This window comes from Chiloscyllium plagiosum, unplaced genomic scaffold, assembly GCF_037043375.1.
Source record: "Chiloscyllium plagiosum isolate Xiang-an unplaced genomic scaffold, Cpla_swu_hap1 HiC_scaffold_28, whole genome shotgun sequence".
NCBI lineage: Eukaryota > Metazoa > Chordata > Chondrichthyes > Orectolobiformes > Hemiscylliidae > Chiloscyllium > Chiloscyllium plagiosum.
In genome coordinates, this window is record NW_028270166.1 from 28,923,421 (window position 1) to 28,947,677 (window position 24,257).

Consider the following 24,257-nt stretch of genomic DNA (forward strand, 5'->3'; position numbering starts at 1 on the left):
CTAATCTTCCTTGATTCTTTCCATAATTATCTCAAACATTTTTTCTTACAATTTAGCTAACTGTTGAGATTGTGGTCTCTCAGGTTGAAATCTTCTGGTATTATTGATCATTTATTAAGAAACTTATGTATGTCCATGAAAGAATTGAGATTTTGCATTCTAATATCAAACCTAGCTGGTCAGAGACCTTTTGCCCCTCGATGGATATGATCACATACATATTTTGTGTATATGTTTGTACTCTTTGGGTCTTACACAAAATCAAAGAATCAAGTAATACGTAACTCTTTATTTTCAGATTCAGGATCAGCTTCCACACTTAAAAGCAATTGTACAGTACAAGGACGAACTGAAGGAGAAGAGACCAAATCTTTACACTGTAAGTATATCCAAGATTGAGACAAAGAAACTTTGCTACTTATTTATTCCAATCCAGTATAGAATTCAAATAATTGAAGCAGTTTATTCTTATTATGTAACGCAGCAAAAATGTTTTAAACAATGTTGGCCTCAAAATCTCTGGCATTTATAACTAGCTGCTTGACAGCATAACACTCCCCTACAAGTAACTGACAATCATACTTTGCATTCTCTGCATATTTCACCTACCAGACAGAGGATAGTCAGTGAACAAAGAAAGGTTTGAAGCAATGTGACCCATACTGAGATAAAGTCAGCAACATTACATTAAACAGAATTGATTGGGTATTTATAAATGGAGAATTTAGAAGGAAACAAGTTGAAAAGTTGGAATTGATAACTGCCTGGTCATATTTAAAGGCACCTCCTGTGCTGTCATTTTGATGGTTACGGCGAGCACTTCAGGTTGCTCCACGGAAATGTTCTCCTGTCCTGGTCTGGTGTTACTGTCCAATTCTGAATAATGTTGCTCCGACTTTACATGAAATCAAATCTCCTATTTGGGAGCTCATGTGACGTGCGTGGGACAGCTTTTTCAGTTTATGGCTGAACAGAGCACTATGATTGCTGATTTGTGTGCTACATTGCGTACCTTGATCATTTTTATTTGTGTTGTCATCCAGCATTTCTATTGTGTATGAATTGTTGAACAATAAAATTATAAAACATGCAAAGTTTTTACTGTTGGGAGTTGTATACTACATTTGCATCATGTTACTGGTGTAGCTAAACGACAAGGGAGCCAATATCGTTGAAATGTGATTGTGGACACTACTGAATTGTTGCCTGTTATAAATGAGGGAGTGTCAGATTGGCATTAGGGACTACATTACAGTGACATTTTAAGGTTGTGTCTATGATTATGAAGAGAGCAATAAGCTCAGTATTGCAGGGGATTTTAAAAAAAAACACTTTGTCAAAGTGCTTATCAGGACAATTCAGATGAATACTAAGTGAAAGGGAAAACTTTATACTGTATGAAGTATAAAGTGCTGATTGGTAAGCAAGTGGACGCGGTTAAAGTTGTTGGCTTGGAAAATATGTCTCAGTAATGATTGATAGTTAACTGCTGGCTTTGTTTAATTTTTAAACCAGGCAAGTTGACTCTGGTCTGGCTAATATAGCTTAAGGAGTTAAACAGTAAATGGCTGTCACCTACTTTGTTGAGTTCAAATAGGTGCAGTGCATGCAAATATCTTTCTGTCTGCAAAGTGCAGGCTCCATGTCTTAATATATGTAGCTTCCAGTACATAGAAGTGCACTATACAATGAGCCTGACTGACAATTCTCAATTGTTTGTCAGTGTAATTCTTCACACACACTTACAAATTTACCTTGAGTGCAAGACAAAGACAGTCAACAAAGCGTGCCTCTTGTTCAGCAGTACTCAGGATTATACTACCAAATAACCATTTATAATACAAGTATTTAACCTTGGAACAGTAGAGTTTGAAGGATTAGGACTCAGAGCAGTGGGCCTTGAAAGACAGCATGTAGATCAAGTTTAAGATATCTGTTAACAAAGTGCAGAATAAGTGGATTCTATGAAGGGTAATGGGGGGAAAAGGACAGCAATGGAAGTAAGCCAGAGGGAAAGGATTAAAAACAGCATTTATTTATAGCTTCTAAATTATTGATTAACATTGCCAACCAAGTCAAATGGAAAATCAAAGTAATGAATGTATCAGAAAAGAAACTGTTTGGGAAAACTAAATAGAAAATGACGTTCGGAAAGCCTGTTTGTTTTTTGAAAAATATAAAGAATTCCTAAATCTACCTGTTGTGAATATATGTAGAAAAGCTGTTGGAACTTTCCAAAGGTAACACGATAACAAGCATAAAGCATTGATACCTGACTTTATTTTCAGTGTTTATTGAGGAGATTACAGGCTGTGTGGAAATTGAATTTCTTTGCAGGAAGTTAGGGTGCTGGGTGGGGCAATGAAGGAAATGAGAATGGAATTGGAAATTTCAGAAAAGGTTAGTAACTGATGGTCTAAGGAGACTGATAGACCACAAGGTGCAAGTAAATTCAATACAGGAATGTTTTTTTAAAAAAAAAACAAATGGCATGATGGCTCAGTGGTTAACATTGCTGCCTTGCAGCACTAGAGATCCAGGTTCAATTCCAGCCCTCGGTGAATGTCCATGCGGAGTTTGATTGTTCTCTCCATGTCTGCATGGGTTTCCTCTGGATGCTCTGGTTTCCTCCCACAGTCCAAAGATGTGCAGGTTAGATGGATTGGCTGTTAAATTGCCTGTTGCGTCCAGACATGTGTTGGTTAGTTAAGTGAATTAGCTGTGGACAATGCAGGGTTACAGGGATAAGGGTAGAGGGGTGAGTTTGGGTGTAGTGCTCTTCAGAGAGACGATATGGACTTGCTGGGGCAAATGGCCTGTTTCTACATGCTGGGGATTCTACAATATTCTGGTCTATGAACAACTATATTTAAGGAATCTTTGGAAATTGGACAGCACTGGTGCCTAAGATTTGGACAGTAGCTGGAACCCCAGTTTTTACAAACGAACATAACACTGCACCCTAGACCTGCTCTGGATAAAGTATTACAGGACATTCTGAAAAGGAAAGTGAAATACCTATACAGATTTGGCACAGTCACAGGAAGCCAACTTGGGCTTAATGTGTCTGACCAATTTTACTGGAGTGTTTTTAGATGAGATTCCCTACAGTGTGGAAACAGGCCATTTGGCCAAATCAGTCCACACAGACCCTCTGAAGATAAAACCCACCCAGACCCATTCCCTGACAATTACCCCTGACTAATGGATATAACATTATGGGCAATTTAGCTTGGCCAATTCATCTGATCTGCATATCTTTGGACTGTGGAAGGAAACCGGAGCACCCGGAGTAAACCCATGCAGACACGGGTGGCGGGGGGGGAGGGGGAAAGAAATGTGCAAACTCCACACACAGTGGCCCGAGGTAGGAATTGAACCCCCAGGTCCCTAGCAGCAGTGCTAACCACTGAGCCGCCCCTTTTCTTCCCCCAGTGTAGAGTATTCTCAAGAAGTGGAATTGTATTTAACTTTGGATGATTTCTCTGATAATGTACTTTCTTGTATCTCAAATAGTGGGCGGAGTTCATGCAGCTTGGGAAGGATGTGCCAGATTCACAACTCGATGAGATTATCGCTTCCCAGAAACCGAATCAGTGTTGCACACTCATTTATACTTCGGGGACCACTGGAACGCCAAAGGGAGTCATGCTGAGCCACGATAATGTAAGTGCTGTCCTGTTAATGCGTTGCAGCTCGGTCACGTTTAATGTCATGGCCTTTTAAGGCTTTTTAAGGAAAGTCCTTTAACACTTTAAAGTAAAATCATTTCAGTTCTTCAGCCTGAAATCGATTAGGGGCTGAAGATTCGTTAGTGGGTCCCAATCCACAGTTGTGAGGATATGACAGTCAGGAATCTACCCAGAGGAACTTTATTTTTTTTGAGCAAGTGCCTGGTTAAGTGGCTGCCTTTAGAAGCTCCATTCAATAAATGCTCTCCTACCTCAGCAATGAGAGGTTGGAGCTGCTGATGCAGCTTGCAAAGCGAGAGAGTGGGAGGACACTTCTTGGTGGTGCACTTCTGATATAATTTTAAGATTTTTGTGTTTCATAAACTGGCCTCCAGGCTGTCATTGTGGTGGCCCCACTGCTTTTGGGTGGGAAGTAGTCACTGGCCCAAAACCTCAGCATTGAAAATGAGGTTGGACTTCAGAGGGAGATCGTAGCTTGTCACACTGAAGTGTAGAGGGAGGATGCTTACTAGCTGGGGATTGAAAACCACATCAAGCTGAATCCAGGACTGCTGTCATTCAAACCTCTCTTCAACCTGACTGAGCTATCTGAGTGAGAAAAGAAAAGCTTTACTATTCAAAACTGCTTAACTTGAATTGTAGTCAAATACATAATTACAAAATTCAAGTAATAATATTATCTGCTGTATTTATAGCTATCTTATATATTTTGTGTTCACCATTCTCTGAACTGATCCATTATAAGCTTTGCTGTGATATTGGATTTTTTTAAATGCAGTATCATTCACAGGGCACCTAACTGGATGTTGTTGTGCACGTACCGCATTTATATAGAAACACAGTACAAGTATGGGAACTCCCTTCACCTCCACGTAACACACCATTTCTAACATGGAAAGATCTTCACTGTTTCTTCAAAGTTTTTGGGTCAAAATTCTTCATAATCCTGACTCCACAACAAAAATTCTAAATGTTTAACTTGCCTATTTTGAACAGCCTACAGTGATGCTTTTTTAACTCCTCAAGCCACATTGCAGGTCCTTTCAATGACTACAGATTATGCCCCTTCCATGGGATGCACATTCCATCCATTTGTACCTGCAAACATGACCCTACAACTAGTCCAGAAGCATGATATGCATTTTAACCAGCCTGTTTCCTCTGGTGGGCAAAAAATTTGCTTGCCCTTTTACAGACTTACCTAAAAACTTCAATGAGTGGGATTTGGGCACCAAACGCATTCCAAAATCCGTTCAGATTTCAATCACCAGGAAAGTGTAAAATGTATGGCCAGCAGTTGAAAAACTCGTCCATTCATGTTTTTAATACTGCTACTTGTTTAGAAGGGAAAAGCTATCCTGACGCTTTTACTGACTTTGAATACTTTCACATCCTCTAAGCTAGAGACCCAAAATTCTTTATTGGTGCTCTTTCCATTCAAGCTAAATACTCATTCTCGTTTTGACATTATAGGCAGTTGGGAGGGGGGGCGGGGTGGGGGTTGGTTAGTTCAGTTATAGAACTCCTACAACCCAAACAGGATATTTATCCCAACAAGTCCACACTGATCCTTTGAAGAGTATTCTACGCAGATCCATTCCCCTACGCGATTAGTTTACATTCCCCTAATGCACCAGACCCAGGCAACACTATGGGCAAATTAGTATGGCCGATTCACCTAACCTTCACATCTTTGGACTGTGGGAAGAAACCAGAGCACCTGGAGGAAACCAAGGCAGACACTGGGAGAATGTGCAAACTCCACACAGACAGTTGCCCAAGGCTGGAATCAAACCTGGGTCCTTGGTGCTGAGAGGTAGCAATACTAACCACTGAGCCACTGTGTCACCCAGTTAACTGAATGGTTACTTAGTGATGAAAAGTAATACGTGGGTTCAGTTCCTGCACCAGCTGAGGTTGCGTGAAGACTCTCCTTCTGAACCTTTCCATTTGCATGAGATATGGTGGCCTTCAGTTATCTCTCTAATGAGAGAGCAGCCCCCTATGGCCCATTAGAACTATAGTGACTTTACATTTATCTTTTATTAAAGATAATAAATCCTGTCTTCCTGAGCCAGAGGAAGGAAAACTACCACTGAACCACAATAGCCTCGAGTTAATTGTTGTATTCTGTCTGAAGAATTGTATTTAAATGGGAGGAATTGGAGCATTCGGTTTTCTGGCTACATATGAAAGGTTTTTTTTTTAAAAACTTCAAGCGTTATAATTGATACAACAGTCTTGGAAAGAGAGCTAGATAAAGATTTTCTATTGTATTTACAAATATATGTGTAGTAACATGCCACACATGTACACAGCGTTCCTCAAGTACCCACATCTCCAGGCTCGAGAGAAAGCAGTTACCAGGGAAAATGTTCAGCAAATCCTGTCAGTTTGAAACTTCAAATACTAAGGGAAACAGGATAGAGATCTCAGATGAAGTGGTGAATGTGTACTGCATTCCTACAAGGGAATACCATAGTCATAAAAACCACAGCCATTTAAAATGATGGTCACCTCAGGATCATGCTCACCTCATGGTGAGAGAGGTGGGCAATAGTGAAAACTGTATATCATGTTTAAGTCGGTCATGTTTCTGGATATGAAACCATTATAATACTACTTTTATAACTACAGCTAACATGGACAGCTTATGCAGCAGGAAATATGGTGCAACTGCGACCAGCTACTGAAAGCCAAGAAGCTATTGTTAGCTATTTGCCACTAAGTCATATTGCTGCACAAATGATCGATATCTGGCTGTCCATAATGTTTGGAGGCACCACTTATTTTGCACAACCTGATGCACTGAAGGTAAAATATAATGCAATGTGAAATTTAAATAGTTAATTTGCAGCAAAGTAGTATTTATTTAACAAGAGGGGCTGCTATACATTGGTTAACTTCACCATGGTTGGAAACTATCCAGTTGTGTTTTCTTGCAAGCAGAAGAATGCATACGGTTTCTTTTCGCAGCACAGGATTTCCTGTAGATCTCCAGGACCTCAGCTGCAAACTCATGCAATTTGAACAATATGTTAAAAATGACATGCACATCTTAACCAAGACAACATCCTGAGATGCTTCACAGGAGCAGAATGAGTCCAGAATTAACACCAAACTAAAGAAGGAAATATCACAAGCAGTGTTTTCTCCTGTTTCGGCTTGCTCTAGGTGCTGTCCTTTAAGGTTGCCATGGCATCTTGATAGGGACATTGCTTGTGCACTGTGTGTTTGCTCCCTGGGGCAGCATATTTCCTATTGCCACTTGGCCACACCTCCCCTGCATTTTGAGCTGAAGAAGAGAGATGACTAAAAGCTTGGTACAATGGTTAGATTTTAACAACAGTGTTAAGTATGTGAATGAAGGCAGAGATTTTGGTAGGGAATTCCAGAGATTCGGGTCTATATAACAGAAAGCCACCAGTAGTGGACCAAGGAAGTGGTGGCAAGTGGGAATGTAAGAGGCTACAGCCATTAGAGAGCAGAGTTCTTGGTCGGTAAGGCAGCATGTGGTTAAAGGTGCAAACCTGAATTCTTGATTGCACAGAAACAGTGGAGGAATTTTCTGGGGATTGTTGTCAGTTGAGGGGGCTGCTGCAAAGCCATGTGTCTTGGAGACTGGTCAGTGCTCAGGCAAGACTGCCCCAGTTAGGTTGGCCTGGGGTTTGGGCCATGGGCTGGGTCGTGCTCAATAAGGCTGCCCTGTCCAGCCAGGCCCGGAACTGGGGTGTGTTCAGTCAGGGCCGCCCTGTCACGTTAGGCCAGTGGCTGGGATGTGTTCAGTCAGGGATGACCTGTCAAACCAGGCCTGGGGCTAGGCCAACTTCAGCACTGGATTTTGGAAATTAATGGTTGGGCATTTAGTCATGGACCAGACTGTGGAGTCCTGAGGCCATGGGGTCCATTGAGTAAATGTAGTGCTGGAAAAACACAGCATGTTCCATGGATGCTGCCTGACAAGAGAATCGGCGTTTTGGGCACAAGCCCTTCATCAGGAATGAGGCAAATTATATTAACACTACACTTCATATGGACTGCAAACTAACACTGGTTCGCCCAGATGATCTTTTACTCTAATTTTCTTTACGTTTCTTTGAAGTTCAAAACGTTTCCTGCAGCTGTGAAGGTTCACAGTTAAAATTCAAATTATTTCAAATGTAGTAGCTGGTTTACACTCTGCACTCGACCTATGGACTGAAACTGTTTAAAAACCTGTTCTGTTCTGGCTTGAATAGAAGAGATTACTTTAAAAGAAACCGCTGACTGGCAATTGGCACAAACGATTACACTTGGGATTTGGTGCTTCCCTGTTACTAGATTTGATAGAAATGGGTAAAGAAGACTAAAACCAGGAATTTGGGAAGATTAATGTTCCCGAGAAGGGATTGTCTGTACAGATCTTGCTATTTTACAAATTGAATTTTGAATACAAAATAACAAGGAGATTGGGGATCAGCTTGTTTTGTATCAAGTCGAGAATGTGGTGCTGGAAAAGCACAGCAGGTCAGGCAGCATCTGAGGAGCAGGAGAATTGACATTTCTGGCGTAAGCCCTTCATCAGGATGGGTTTTGCCTGAATTATCGATTCTCCTGCTCCTCTGATGCTGCCTGACCTGCTGTGCTTTTCTAGCACCAGACTCTTGACTTTAATATCCAGCCTCTGCAGTCCTCACTTTCACCTTGTTTTGTATCAACCTGTGTAATGTAATTGTATATAATACATGAATTTCTAAAAAAAAATCTAGCTCCCTTTTAAAGCACAGGGCATGTGACCCTGATCTTTTCCTGATTGCATGATTCTTGATGAATATTTTGCAGTGAAAATTATAGAAAAAATTGCCCACAGTGCAAGTAAATTTACTTGTATGTTCTAATTACGATTTACTTCAGGGTTCTTTGGTGACCACAATGAGGGAGGTCCGTCCCACAGCATTTATGGGTGTGCCGCGTGTCTGGGAGAAGATGCAGGAGAAAATGAAAACTATAGGAGCAAAATCCTCGACTGTTAGGAGGAAAGTTGCCTCCTGGGCGAAAGATGTTGGTTTAAAAACCAATCTAAATCGCATGCGTGGGTAGGTAAATAATTTAATCACTTGCCAGCTTTCTCTCTCATCCAGTTTGGATTCAATCATTTGTTTAATTTGATCATACCTTCCTTCAAAAGCAGTTTTACTTCTGAAACAAAGGCCAAAAACGAGGCTTGTGAATTGTCGCCAGCCATGTTATGGTGAACACATGCAAGAGTTAATCACCGAGTGGCTCTAACACAGTCAGTGAACAGGATCACTTCCTATTTTTTGGGCATTAACAGTCATGTCAGTGAAATATATATTGCACATTGGGTACAACATAATGCTGTTACTAATCCCCTGCCAAATCTCCAAAAATGGTGCTCAGCTCTCACCCAAACAGGTTTCCCCAGTCAGTTGAATTAACAGTCGCAGACAAGGGTTGCTGACTACACCAGGAGCAGGTGTACCATACAAACTGAAAGTTCACACAAAAGCTGTTGGTGAAACAATGGATTTTCTTCAGAGAATTCACAAAAAGGAACCTCCACCATAACTGCTGCAAACAGTCAGGAGACTAACCACATTGTGGGCACACTGGCTCCTTTTCATTTGTTACATTTCATTGCAATATTAAAGTACCCGATGCATTAATTTTTCACTATCAGGGAGCAAAGCGGAAAGATGTCTATTTACATCTGGATGCATGTTACTTCTAAACTCTGTTATACATTATTGAAAACTTCCTGGACTATTTGTTTTAATTTTTTTCATGGGATGGGGCATCACTGGCAAGACTAACGTTTGTTGCTCATTCCGAATTGCCTTTGAACTAATTGGATTACTCGGCCATTCCAGAGGGCAGTGAGAAGAGTCAGCCACACCGCTATTTATCTGAAAATACATACAGGCCAGACCATGTAAGGAAATCAGAGTTCCTTTCTAAAAGGACATTAAGTAATCAGATTAGCTTTTACAACAATTGATGACCATGAAACTGAGACTTCATATTTTCAATGCCAGAATTTTTAATTAAATTTAAATTCTGCCATGGAACCCTTAACCCCAAAGTACTAGACAATGTGTCCAGGCTAACGGTCCAGTGACAGTACCCCAACACCACATTCACTTGTGCATTAGACACATAGTATTTTAGTGCATTAATGGTATGGCCTGCCTCTCAAATAATTAACAATACAATGTGTTTACAATAACAAATTTCATTACATTTTTAAGAAGACTCAAAATAAATACTTGTGTTCTGTTTTTCAGAAATAATGCTGTTTCATTTAACTTCCGGGTGGCCAATGAGTTGGTGTTTAAAAAGGTTCGGAATGCTTTGGGATTGACTCGTTGCACAAAATGTTACACAGGAGCAGCTCCAATAACCAAAGACACGCTGGAGTTCTTCCTTAGTCTCAACATCCCCGTATACGAGTTATATGGAATGAGTGAAAGCTCAGGACCACACACCATTTCCGTACCTGATGCATTTAGACTTTCAAGGTAGGATCACTCCCTTCAGTATGTACTCTGAGTGGCCAGATTGAGCAATATCTGTATTTAACAGCCATTTTCTTTCTCAGATTTTAGTTAGTGGTAACCAATGGAAGACATTGGATCTGCACTCGCAGTATGTGATGTAGAATTCTGGTTCATACCCACCTGAATTCCAGTAGAAACACACTATTACAAATCCTTTGTGTAATTGTACCTCCAAATACTGGGGATGACATTTCCTTCACCACATTTGCAAAATGTAATCTCAAAGGAATGAAATCCTTCTCCAGCTTGCTGTCAACAGATGAACAGTAGCTCAAGTCCAGGTGAAGCACATGTTTGGGGTCACTGGCTTTGTGTTCTAGTGTGCTAGCCCTGTCTTTTCTTGTGAGGCTGCATTATAGTCCCAGGATTGGGAGAGGATCAGGCGTTTGTTGCTCATCATCCCATTAAAGAATTGTTGGAAGTAGATTATTAGAGCCCCAGGAAATCCAATGTGTTGCTGTAATGGAAGATTAGCAGAGTGTGCCTCTAAGAGTTGGAGCATAATACAACACCCATAAGGGGTACAGCAATTACAAGTCAATCAGGTAAATTTGTGCACTGAAAGTACTGCTGAGACCTTTCACCCCTTGTCATATTGTCCTTATTCCTTTGCATTGAATTGTTTTGTTGGGTGCAAATAGTATTATTGGAAACTCATCTTTTTACAATGCTTATTATCATTGGATTTTCTCCCTAGCCCCAAATGTTCATTCTCCTCCCTCTCCTCAGCTCAAAATCCCCAATTTCAAACTTCTGCTACTTTAAGGACCTCCTTATTCTTGTACAGAAGTTTCCAGTATCTTCACCTTGATGCCAGTTATGCACTGAGCACTAACTGCATTTAAATGACTACAGAAAAAAACAAATCAATGCTCTCTGTGCACTACTACATGGCATGCAGCAGATAAAATGCACTCAAGTTCAGCTTCAGTGGAATTTAAGCCTTTAAAATGTTCTTATTTTTAAACTTTACATTTGTTCTGTTTATTTCTACTAGCTGTGGAAAGGTGATGACAGACTGTAGGACAAAGATCTTCAATCCTGATGATGATGGCTGTGGCGAGATCTGTTTCTGGGGACGGCATGTGTTCATGGGTTACCTGCACATGGATGATAAGACAGAAGAAGCAGTTGATGAGGATGGTTGGTTGCACTCAGGCGATCTAGGGAAACATGATGAGAATGGATTTCTATATATCACGGGAAGAATTAAAGGTAACTTGCATCTACCGCTTACGAAACTAAAGTCCATGTTTTTGGCCTGTGAAATCAAACTTCCCAGTTTACTTTTGTCACATCTGTCTATCAATTTCCTATGTCCCAATTATAATGCAGGCTACTACTGAGCAGTTCCAAAATCTGACTACTGTGTGGGACTCTATTATGTTTTCCCAACACATTACTCAAAATGCTTTTTGAAATGTTTCCATCAAGTAACTAAAAATTCCAATGTTTAAAATAAAAAATTAAACAATAAATTTTTTTTACATATTTTGCAAGAACATGACTGGATTTAGCAATTGAATTTTCTTAATCTCCCAACTTAAAATGTTCATCTTTTGGAATGCTTTTAATGACACTGGCAGAACTTGTAAATAATCACCACTGAGATGCTGTTTATGAAAGGCCTCCGTTCTCAACCAACATGATATGACCATAGTCATATCAGCAGCCACTTTGTCACTGTGCTCAGTTTCTGGCCAGCAGATGTATGGTGTTCTTACCAAGAGATTAGAGAGAGCTGCCCCCACATTCTGGGGCTAGCTCTTACTTAAATGACCTGCCAACAACCACTGGCATTTATATACCATCTTTTAATAAGTGTATCAAGATGTTTCACAGCAGCCTAGTTAAGAAACCTGGGTCAATTCCCTAGGAGTTCGTGAGGCAGGATCTAAAACCGTCTCTTCCAAGGTACCCTGCACTGACCAAGGAGTGTACACAGTGTCAGACATGGAACAGGTCAAGGTACACTTCTATAAACAAGTCATCTTATTTCCTTTTACACAAATTAACTGCAGCTGGATTCTCTGGTTGTAGATGCAGAAAAATCTCGCCTTAATATAATCTTATTCATACCTTAATATTACCTGATATTAATAAATATGATTGACCAATAGTTCGATCAAAGAAGTGAATTGTAAGGTATGACTTGGAGAGGATTAAGCAGGGTACTCCGGTACATGAAGGCTCACTATTGATGTGTGAGTGATTGGAAATGGGGAACACAAAGTATTCTCCTGTGATCTGGGTCCCAAGATAGTTACATGTAGAAATTTTGTGAGGCATCACTACAATTGTTAATGATTTTAAGATTACTACTGAGCATTTTCTTTCATTTCAGGAATGCGTCCCCAGAATTCAGGGGGTTATTGGGTTGGATTGTTTGAGATCTGACTTGAGCAAGAGATTTTTAGAAATCAGACAAAGTACAAGCAGTGGGGACAGGTACAGCTTGAACAACTTTCCAGATATCTCCTAAAAAGACAGGCATTCAGGAATACGTCAATTTCGGAATACCAAGGTTCAGTGGTCCCAAGGTTGCATATCATCTCAGCCAATAAACCCAAGAGACTGACAGACCAGAATGTCATTGGATATGCCACAGATTATACTTTTGTGATTAAAAAAACGGTGCCTAGTTAGTCACCTGGATTGTTGTTTACTTGTAGAGTTTTCTCACGCTCTTCCATTCCTTCCTGTAATTGTCTGTGGTGGTCAGAAGATTATTGATGAAAATGAACAGGAGTAATTGTGCAGATCCTGACTTGAACAGTAAGGTATTTTCTGTCTGATTCTTCAGTTCACCCTGTACATTATCAAACTTCTAACTACCAATGATGAGTAGTACTTGGCAAGATTTTCCTGCATCTACAACCACAGAATCCAGCTGCAGTTAATTTGTGTAAAAGGGAAACAAGATCATTTGTTTACAGAAGTGTACCTTGACCTTTTCCATTTCTGACAAATGTGTACTGTCCTTGGTCAGTGCAGTGTACATTGGAAGAGACTGTTTAAATTTTGGCTCATGAATTCCCAGGTAATTGACCCAGGATTCTTAACTAGGCTTAGTATTACAGCATTATAGCAACAACTGCACCTCCAAAAATATATTTAATTGCCTGCAAAGTGCTTTGCCAATTCTGAAGGTTCTGCAAGTTGCCATAAATACAGGTGCTTCATTGTCATTGTGGAATTCATTGTTGGTAATTTTCTGTTTTTTCTATCATCCAGAGTTGATTATCACTGCTGGAGGGGAAAATGTACCACCAGTTCCCATTGAAGATGCTGTAAAGGAACATTTACCAATCATCAGTAATGTCATGCTGATAGGAGACAAACGCAAATTCCTATCGATGTTATTAACACTAAAGGTATTTTAATTTTTGATTTATAACAACAATAACCACAGGGCTGTATAAATTAATTCAGAAAGTCATTAAATGTGGAAGGTGCACCATTTGACTGAAGGAAATGAGGCTGGGATTAGATTTAAGATTCATTGTTTATATTGCTTTTAAGATGAAAAATGAAGTGAGTCCATTAACTTGATCTCTATTTCAATTTGCCAGCTTACCATCCAATTTCAATTGAAACTTTTAACTTTACCATTCATTATATTAATATTTCTTCTGAATAAAGATTTTTTGAGGATCTGACGCTAAACACATTCTTCATTCAGTTACATCATGTCCACTTGATGTCTTTGTAGTGGCAGTTATCCATGTAAAGACTGATAGGCTGTTGTGTGACACACACCCACACACCCCACACCCAATGAAAGCATATCACGTTGGTTCCAAACGTTGCTGGACAGCAGGAGGCAGAGGTGCTGGTTGACAGTTGTGTTTGGGATTGGCGCCTGTGTCCATTGGTGAAGCACAGGGTTCAGTGCAGGGTCCCTTGCCGCTGTAGTGTCTATTAATTACCTTAATCATTTAATTATGCTGAATAGTCTTCTCAGACTCACCATTGCTTCAGTGGTGGTATCCATGATGTTCATATTCTGCAGCCACATTTGTAGCCAGTCACATCCTGAGTTTGTATGGGGCTCCTTTCTTATTTCTGGCGATTTCTGCCAGCACTAGCCACACACTCATTTCCCTTTCTGTTTGGCTTCTTCTCCAATCATTTATGTATTTTCAGGTGTAATATGGTTTTGTGCTTTTAGTTTTTTTCACTACACATACAATTCCGGCATTTTTAATTTCTATGGCCCTGGGTAAAGCTAAGTTGTGTTCCTAGTTTAAAGCTTTTAAGTATGTTTACTTTCTCTCCCCCCTCCTCCTCAACCACTATCCCAACTGTTTCCCACATTATGTTCCAAGTATTAATCTAATCCTCTCCATCAGTAGCTAATTGCCTACCTTGTTTGCTTCTCTGTTTAGACAGAGGCCACCTTTCTTATACCAGTTGGGATTATGCTTCACTTCACTACTGTACAATTGGTATAAACTATTGTAGAAACTTTTTACAGCTAAATGCAATATGTATTTTTCTCTACTTCCATTGCCAGGCCTTGATTTCAAATGTAACTACGACAATGTTTTCAGTGTAGTGTTGTATAACAGAGCTGGGAGAAACATTGTCAACATGCCTAGATTTAACTAGGCAAAAGCGAGGACTGCAGATGCTGGAAACCAGAGTTTAGATTAGTGGTGCTGGAAAAGCGCAGCAGGTCAGGCAGCATCCGAGGAGCAGGAAAATCGACATTTCAGGCAAAAGCTGTTCATCAGGAATGGAGGCAGGAAGCCTCCAGGGTGGAGAGATTTGGGGGTGGTGGATGGGGCTGAGGAGAAGGTAGCAAAGAGTTCAATAGGTGAATGGGGGTGGGGATGGAGGTGATAGGTCAGAGGGGAGGGTGGAGCGGATAGGTGGAAAGGGAGATTGGCAGGTGGGACAGGTCATGGGGACAGTGCTGAGCTGGAAGGTTGGAACTGGGGTAAGGTGGTCTTTTAATATTATAGTTGTTTTCATCTCAACCCCTTCTCCACAATATTGGGTCACATGAGTCTTGGATCACACAGTGTATCCCAAGCGATTCTTTTCAGATTCGGTTAAATGTAGATAAGAGAAGACTCAACAATGGCAATTTGTTTAAATATGAATATTTATTGAATAATTTTTAAAAAGGAAAATAAAGACTGAAATATGACCATCTATTAAGTAATAAAGAAAGGATGAAAAAGGAAAGGAAGGAAGGCAGTAAGCCTCATGCCCTTCTGCTGGTCAGGGACCCCTCGATCATTGGCTGCTCTGGAGGCTGAGATGGTTCCTAGCACTGTCTGTGATCCCGGTTCGAGGTGAAGTCCAGCGACTTGGAACAAAACTCTCTCTCGTATATTGTTACAAACAGCCAGCACAGAAAACCAAATACAGAAAAAAAGCCATCATCAGCACGTACGGGAATGTTAACAGGACTCATTCACAGTGGTGCAGCTGTCGAATATCATCAACATGTCTTAGCCCTCTGCCCATCCAATACAACCTGATAAAGTCATAGAGGTCTACAGCTCAGAAAAAGGCCCATGGGCCCATCACATTCACATGGTTTTAAACAACCACGCAAACTATTCTTATCCCATTTGGCCCATATTGTCTGCCTTGACTGCACAAGTGCACATTGAAAATACTTTTTAAATGTTCAGTTTCTGCTCCACCATTCTTTCAGGCAGAGAGTTCCATATACTCACACCTTTTTGGTTGAAAATACTTTTCCCCAAATCTCTAAACCTCTTGCCTTAAATATATGTCCCTCAACATTGATCCCAACATCAAGGGGAATATGTTTCTTCCTGTCTACTCTATCTGTGCCCCTCAATTTTATATGTTTCAATCATTGTTGCCTCTCAATCATCTCTGCTGTTAAGGAAAACCACTCCAGTCTATCCAATCTCTCTTTACAACTAAATCTCTCCAGCCCAGGCAATATCCTGTTAAATCGCCTTTGCACACCCTCTAATGCTATCACATCCCTTCTATAATGTGGATTCCTCAGAACTGCACTCTAGCTCTTTCAAGATTTCTGTAAAGATTTGTAGCTCAATTGCAGGTTGGTGGCTGTGAGTATGTTCGTCGAGCTGGGAAGTTGATTTGCAGATGTTTAGTACCCTATCTAGGTGACATCTTCAGTGCTTTGGAGCCTCCTGTGAAGCGTGGTTATACTGTGTCTTCAGAAATTTGTTTGGTTCCGTTTCTGCTGCTTTTGGTTGCCAGTTCTGGTTGTAGTGGCCGGTATATTGAGTCCAGGTCAATGTGTTTGTTGATAGAGTTGTGGATGAATGCTATGCTTCTAGGAATTCTCTGGCTGTCCCCTGTTTAGCTTGTCCTATGATTGTTGTGTTGTCCCAGTTGAATTTGTGGTGCCTGTCATCTGTGTATATGGTTATGAGGGACAGTTGGTTGTGGCATTTACTGGTTATTTGGTGTTCGTGGACGCAGATTGCTAGTTGTCTGCCTGTTTGTCCTGTACAGTGTTTTGTGCAGTCTTTGCATGGAATCTTGTAAATTTACGTTAGTCTTACACATAATGGGTATTGGGTCTTTCGGCCTGGTGAGTTGTTGTCTGAGCCTGGTTGTCAGTTCATGGGCTGTCATGAATCCCAGAAGTTGGAGAAGTCTGGCTGTCCGTTCAGAGACATTTACCTCTTTGTCCTAAATTCTCTGCCTCGGCTAATAAAGGCAGGTCTCCCATGTACTTTAACCACTTTAGCTACTTGTCCTGATACCATAAGCAACCAGTAAACATGCACATCAAGGTCTGATCCTTGGTGCTCCCCAGAGTTCTGCCATTCCTCACATATTCCATTGTTTGTCTAACCTCACATTCATCCAGAATGAGTTCCATTTGTCAGACTGTCTATATCCTCCTGAATTCTAAGTCTATCCTTCTCACAATTTACCAACTAACTAATTTTGTATCATCTGCAAACCTACGATTAACTGTCCTATATTCAAGTCTAAATCATTTATATGAACCAAAACAGCAAGGGCCCCAGCACTGACCTCAGTGGGATCCCATTAGACGGAGACTTCCAGTTGGAAAATTGCTCCTCAATCATTACCCTTTGCTTTCCATCACTCAGCCAATTGTGGATCCAACTTGCCAAATTTCCCTGGATGCCATGGGCTCTTACCATTTTAGCTATCAGTCTCCCATGTGAAACCTTATCAAAAGCCTCGCTGAAGTCCAGTTAGACTACAACAAAAGCATTGCCCTCATCGACACACATGGTCATCTCTTCAAAAAATTCAAATTGGTCAGACATGACTTTCCCTTAACAAAACCATGCTGACCATTCTTAATTAATCCATGCCTCTCCAATTCTGTCCCTCAGAATTGCTTCCAGTAGTTTCCCCAGCACTGAGGTTAGACTGACTGGCTTGCAGTTTTCTGGTTTACCCTTTCCTCTTCCTTGAATAACACTACTGCATTGGTTGTCCTCCAGTCCTCTGGCACTTCTACTATGGTCAGAAGAATTGAAAATTTTACACTCCGACCATTCAAAACCTCCTCTGTCTACACTAATTTCTTTAATTGAATTACAGACCTTCTCCCTGATCTCTACCCATATCGTCCCCCTCACAAGTGAGCACCAACTGAAATAATTCTTTTGGAACCCTTCCTAGATCCTCTAGCTCCATGTACAAATTACCACTTGGTCCTTAATAGGCCCTACACTTGCCCTCATTATCCTCTTGCTCTTAATATACTTGGGAAAACAACAGAGGAATTTCCTTTTTTACCTGCCAAAATCCTTTCATTTCCCCTTTAGCTCTCCTGATCTCCCCTTTCAAGTTCTCCCTTGCACATTTTACATTCCTGTAGGGCTTCTGCTGTTTTGACCCCTCAGTATCTGCTGTAAGCCTCCCTTTTTCTCTTAATCCAAAGATGAATATCGCTCAATGACCAGGTTTTGATGGTCTCTCACTTTTTCTTTATTGGAACTTGTTGGCCCAGTACTCTCCATGTTTGTTTGATTCCAAGGTTGCCTCAAGATCAGTAAAGGATGAATTTCCTTTCAGAACATAGTTACTTTTCAGAAGTTCATTAATACCTAAATTTAGTTTGCCTTTGGACTTTTGTGTGAACTTGTGTGACAATGCTGTCACTTTAACAAGGTTATTTTGTCCTTTTTTGAGAGGTCAGAAAGGCAGAGGTGCCAAGGGGGCTGGAAAGAGCCTAATTTAACAGTGGCAGGAAAGTGGCCAATTCTCCTAGTTCAGGTTTTTTCTAGTTTGGTTTAATTGTAACAGTCAAGATGCTGGAGTCCAGGAAAGGTTCCAAGCTTCAGCAGATGATTCTCGACTGACTTTCGTCTCTGAAATCTCTTGGAAGTTGTTCCCTTCTGCCTGTAAGAATCTATATTTCAATTTACCTTTTGCCAAGGGGTGTGTTTTGGGGATGTTACTGGATTGGAGCAGTTCCTTAGTTAAGTTGCTATATTGGGTTACTTAAGTTTTCCAATAGTTAAGTTATTCTAAATTCCATTTTCTTTAGTTTCTGTTTCAACTGTAATGTTTAAATAAATTCTGTTTTGCTTAAAGCAGTCTGGTTTGACCAGCTGCAACACCCTAGAATATCCACTTCACATCTGCCTTTAAAATAAGAAACTTGGGTCTAGGCTACCTTCTTAAAATATTTTGAGAGGGTCTGGCCTGGTCCATAACACTTGATTCTATTTCCTGACTACTATTTGACCAGGTCCAACAGGTCTTGAAGTTTTTGGATGAATATATTTAAACAATAACTTAGTTGTGAATACCTTAAATTGGTCATTTCTTGAGGAATTTCTTATGCAGGTAATCCTGTGTGAGGAAGTTCCTTTTAAACAAATTTCCCTACTTTATTTGCTTAAAATAAGAGCTGGCAGAGAACTTAATGGGGACAAAAATAGTTTTTAAAGCACTCTGATTTGTTCTATTTCTAGTTCATTGGAATAGTGTTGTTATGCTGTTCCCTCTGTAACAAAAAAGGATTGTAACAGTGAATAAATTATACATTGGATCAAGTTGCTATTTTAACACTAATAGGAGTGATATTTCTATAATTGTTTGTATATTCATTGTCATTGGCAATCTGTCACCATGGTGTATAATTACCTACCCAGGGAACTGGTCAGGGATTCTGCCGGTCCTTGTTTGGCTGATGAGCCCAACCCTAGAGTTGCATGTCCAACCACACATTTTGTGTTTCCAAGAGGTGTTAATCCTTGGCCTCGAGATTGCTGGCCTTCCGTTCTCTGCTTCCTTTTCCATGTTTCTCCTTGCTGACTGGTGTTCTCATACAGGAAGGCTCTTCTAAGTTGTCACTTCTGAACAAGGGTTTTGAATTTCTGTATGGAAGCCTTCAGAGAGTTTTTGAAATGCTTCCTTTGCCTTCCTTTCAATCAAGTGCCTTTCTTGAGCTGATATTACTAGCATACTCAATAATTTATTTTTAACCTTGTTCCAGTGCAATGTAAACGGTGATTCTGGTGAACCACAGGATGATCTATCAGAAGCAGCAATTCAGTTTTGCCAAAGGATAGGCAGCAATGCCACAAAGGCATCAGAAATCTTAGCCAGCAAAGATGTTTACGTATATGGTGCCATACAGGAATGCATCAACCAGGTGAATGAAAAGGCTACGTCGAATGCACAGCGAATTCAGAAGTGGCTTCTTTTAGAAAAGGACTTCTCCATTCCAGGAGGAGAATTAGGTAAGGAATAAATCTATAGCTTGGATAGAACTGCACAAGTTGTAGTGCAATTTTATCATTCCAAAGCAGGTCAAGGCAAACCAAACACAGTGAATAAGTGGCTAAGCAAGCTGGTGTTTTGATGTGTTTTACTCATGTTAAAACATAAGAGGCAAGATTCCTATGTCAGGGAAGTGCAAAATAGAAGTAGTTTGCTCTTTTTAAAAACTAGGAGCATAACATTCAAAACGATTTTGAAACAAGGTTGAAAAGTTATTTTTAAAATCTTGTATTGCAACTTTTTGATAAGTTTCATTTTTGGTGTATTGCCCTTTGTTGTTCACAGGTCCGACAATGAAACTGAAAAGGCCTGTTGTGCTGAAGATGTACAATGACCAAATTGATGATCTGTACAAGGATGCAATAACCCCAATCACTCCAGATAATCCACTTACAGCAAAATAGACTTGGTTGTTACTACAGCAGTGAAACACCAGCTGGATTTGTAGATTGTTTGTTTATATTTTTGGTTTTGCAATGTTATCATCAACTTTGGCATTTCTATATAGTTTCAAATAAATGTTCACGTTTCACAATTGTTGCCACAATGAAGAAATTAATTGTATTGCATCTGTACTTTTCAGGAATTGGGATTGCTAAAACAAATTGAGGGAAGATGTGCTTTTTACATTAAAATGCTTAGTACAGCTATTGTGCTAGCATTGCAAATATGCTCATTTGAAAAGTTATTTTCCCATACTTATATGTATGTGCATATACATAATGAAACCAACTTTTAGCATTTGACTTCCTTAACATGGAAATATACCAAACTCTAGTAAACATGAAGGGCCAGCAGCAACAATTCTGTTTATAATATCTCTTGGTTACAGAACAAAACATTGTTTACAAAATCCGTGACAAATGGCAGATATTCTGCTATATACGATTACAGTCTCCAAAGAAGTGATAACGTTTTATGTTTTGATCAACCATGTGTGTAAAGATTATTATTCCAACATTTCTATTTCTTTAATTTTTGTACAGCATCCCCAAAAATTATTTAAGTGACCTATTTCTTTGTTTTTATGACTATTTATTGTTCTTGAAGTTTAACTGTCATGAAATATATTTTTGTTTCCAATGTACATTTTGTAGAGGAATTGTACAGCCCCATTTGGACAAGCCAAATAAAAAGAAAAGATCTGTTTTTATACATGAAAAGCCACTTTTTAGTGTGGCAGTGCTTTAAATTTTGTAGAATCATCAAATCATTGACTTTTACAGCATAGGAGTATTTGGTCACTCATGTAAATGCTAGCTATCTGAAAGAGGTTTTTTTTTTACTCAGCTATTCATCCCCTTTGAAAAGTTAATGGATTCTCCTTTCACCATGGTTCTGCTCGGGTACTCTATGACTTAACCATCCTCTGTATAATAAAAATACATCCTTTTTTGTGTCTTTTTAAATTTGTTTTATGCCCTTCTTAAACAACCATTAGAACAGAAATGTTAGTGATTCTACAGTAATAAGAAACATGGTGTCATCTGGTTCTGCTCACAACCAAAACCTTTCTTTTTTCATTTTATTTATTCTGGAAGAAAGGTGCCAAAGATTTTTTTTCATCTGCTTTTGTAATTCTGAAACCTAAAGCCCTTTGTCCAGGGATCTTTACAGTTAGATGTAACTTGATCTCTTTGAATAGGCAGAACTGTGTTCCTGAAATTTGAATAACCTTGTATTTCTCCACTTCAACTTAAACTGGACAGAAAGACTTCAGATTAATCTACAGCCTCCTGAAGTTGTTCACGACCACTTCTGTTGTTAAATCCTATTTTAATGCTGTGTCTAAATTTTGTATCCTCTATACCTAGGTCCAGATCTCTCACACATCACTACCCAAAACTGAAATATCACTGCTCAATTTGTTTCACTTCTCCAACCAGCACAAGTTTTTGGTTTCTATTGTACTGATACATAGCCTCCAGTAAAGTTACCATAGATCTGCCATCCCATCGGACTGCACTCCCATCAGAGAGACATAACTAGTGGTGATTTAACCCAGATGTCACCATGTCTTAGCTTAAGGGAGAGGTTGAAAAGAGCTCTTTCATGGTAATCTCTGGCATCACTCTACATGGCAAACCAGTCAACCATGTTGAGCTATCTCAAAGACAATATGCCTTAATTTCTATTTTAATTTGTCAGGTATATATTCCTCTTACAATTAATGTTGGTTACCGTTGACTCAATCCATGTCTTTTTCACCACTAACTTTAACTTTATCCCAAGTTTGACTTTCAGAAGCTTTATCCACTGTCTTACATGTTTATAGTTTTTGATTTATTCTTCTCATCACCAATGATACTGCTCTCCAGCACTTTAATATGCACATCCAAGAGAATTTGAAACATTGTGGTCAAAGCCTTTGATAGACTGAGCAATATTTAACTCCCATAATATCCTAAAAGGGAGATAATGGAAAACTGGCCAGGAATGCATTGGAATAGATTACTCAGAGGTAACAAAGGCAGGGAGAGTAGGTTACAGTTGATAGCTGCAGTTGAACAGCTAACACCAGACATTAAGTGCTTTGGACTACAAAGAACTCAGATGCTGTAATTTCTAGAATACCACATGTGAAAAGTGCCTAAAAATGTAATGCTGGGGCTAAATTTTCAATACCTTAATTATTGTACATGTTTATTTGCAACACTTATAATATTTTAAGTATGAATTCAACCAGTTTTGAATTTTTGGGAACTAACTTGTGAAGGGGATTGGTATTAACCAGAGAAAACGTAACCCTTTAGCCATCCTAAGTTTCTTTGGCTGTAGGGAATAAGCATTTTGGCAGTAACTTGATTAGGCTATAATAACACGGTGAAACTGGCACCTTAATATTCTAAATGATCTATACAGCAGTTTGACTAGCAGTTGTTCTACATGCTGTTATGCTTTTCTTACTGAATTGTGAAATGAACAATTTTGACTTACCTTCCTGTTATTTTACCTATTGCTGAGAAAGGTATTATTTGTCTTAATATTAATGTACCACATCCAATGTATGCAAGCTGCCAGTTTATAAACTGAACACAATCCCAATGCAATATTCAAAATGGCGACTGAAGTGTGAAAACATGGCCCAATTGACGTTTCTTCTGCATTATCATTTGAAGGAGTATTTCATTGTTTTTGTGTCACCAGTTGTTTACTCAACGTCTTAATATATTTGCAACCAATTGCTATGTTAAAAATCCTGAAAGTGTAATTACTGCTATTTACCATGAATGATAACACCCAGACTGTATTCAATGTAAATACAGATACTGTAATGTTTTATTCCATTGCTGCAGACTGTAAATTTTGCATGAACATGTAATATGCAACGTTGAACGATTGCGTACTTCATTGCATCGTGATGCAAATAAAGTTGTGAAACCAGAGATTTTTCAGGATGAGAATGATAGAGGGTCCTATTCGTGGATTTTTTTTTTAAAAAAATCATTTTTACATTCCTGTTAGATTTTCAGTGACTTCTTTTGACAAGCAGAAAAATAAAAGACCCATTCATATCATACCATAACTGATCACTTCTAGTCTAATCTTAAAAGTAATCTTAACCAGAAAAACACAAAATAGAAAAGGAAGGGGTCTACATTTGTTTTGAGCAGTAGCAATTACAATTGAGAAAATTTCTGAACACCTCTTTACTCAAAAACGTGGTAAGAGTCTGATGAGTTTGGGATAGAAATTACCACTCCATATTTTATCCAGTTGCACTGCTTTACAGCAATATCCGTTAACAAGTACTTATTAACAGAAGATAAAGTTCAAGTACAAAAAAAAGAGTATTGCTGAAAAAAGACATTTTGTTAAAAAGCTCATCATCTTGCAGGCCTTTGCAGATAAAATGCTTCAATAAAAAGACTTTATTTTTAGCAATACTGAGGTCTTGTACAACCAAATCACTACTTACTAACAAAAAAACTGAACCATGTAGTACAAGGGAAAATAGTATCAATAGCCTCAGTACAGGTACACGTAACAACAGGTTATAAAAGTTTCCAATGTAATTTCAGCAATCCCAACAAAAGCAACAAAGTAGTGCTTTGATCTGTCTCTGAATAGACCCAGTGCTTACAACTCCATTATCTTACCAGATCCCAAGAGAGGATTCAGCTTCAATACAAGAGGAAGTCTGATGATTTCAGTACAGGACACAACCTTCAGCCTCACATCCATCCAGTGCACTGGAATAATGGCCTGGAATGTCTGTGACTCTTGTCAGCCTAGATACAAAAAATATTAGCAGTAATCTTATTGC

At 39.4% G+C, this 24,257-nt stretch overlaps 1 protein-coding gene across 4 annotated transcripts in view; it reads left to right on the plus strand.

Moving 5' to 3' along the window:
- acsbg2 (acyl-CoA synthetase bubblegum family member 2) overlaps positions 1-23,376 on the plus strand; it is a 61,542-nt gene extending 38,166 nt beyond the window's left edge. For all 4 annotated transcript variants that reach the window (XM_043721097.2, XM_043721099.2, XM_043721096.2 and 1 more), the window contains 9 exons: positions 299-379; positions 3,517-3,666; positions 6,330-6,506; positions 8,586-8,767; positions 9,977-10,210; positions 11,247-11,464; positions 13,484-13,623; positions 19,704-19,950; positions 20,276-23,376. In XM_043721097.2, the coding sequence (XP_043577032.2) occupies positions 299-379; positions 3,517-3,666; positions 6,330-6,506; positions 8,586-8,767; positions 9,977-10,210; positions 11,247-11,464; positions 13,484-13,623; positions 19,704-19,950; positions 20,276-20,394 (1,548 nt within the window). In that variant the 3' untranslated portion in view covers positions 20,395-23,376. The remainder of the gene's footprint in view (positions 1-298; positions 380-3,516; positions 3,667-6,329; positions 6,507-8,585; positions 8,768-9,976; positions 10,211-11,246; positions 11,465-13,483; positions 13,624-19,703; positions 19,951-20,275) is intronic.
- The last annotated feature ends 881 nt before the right edge of the window (positions 23,377-24,257 follow it).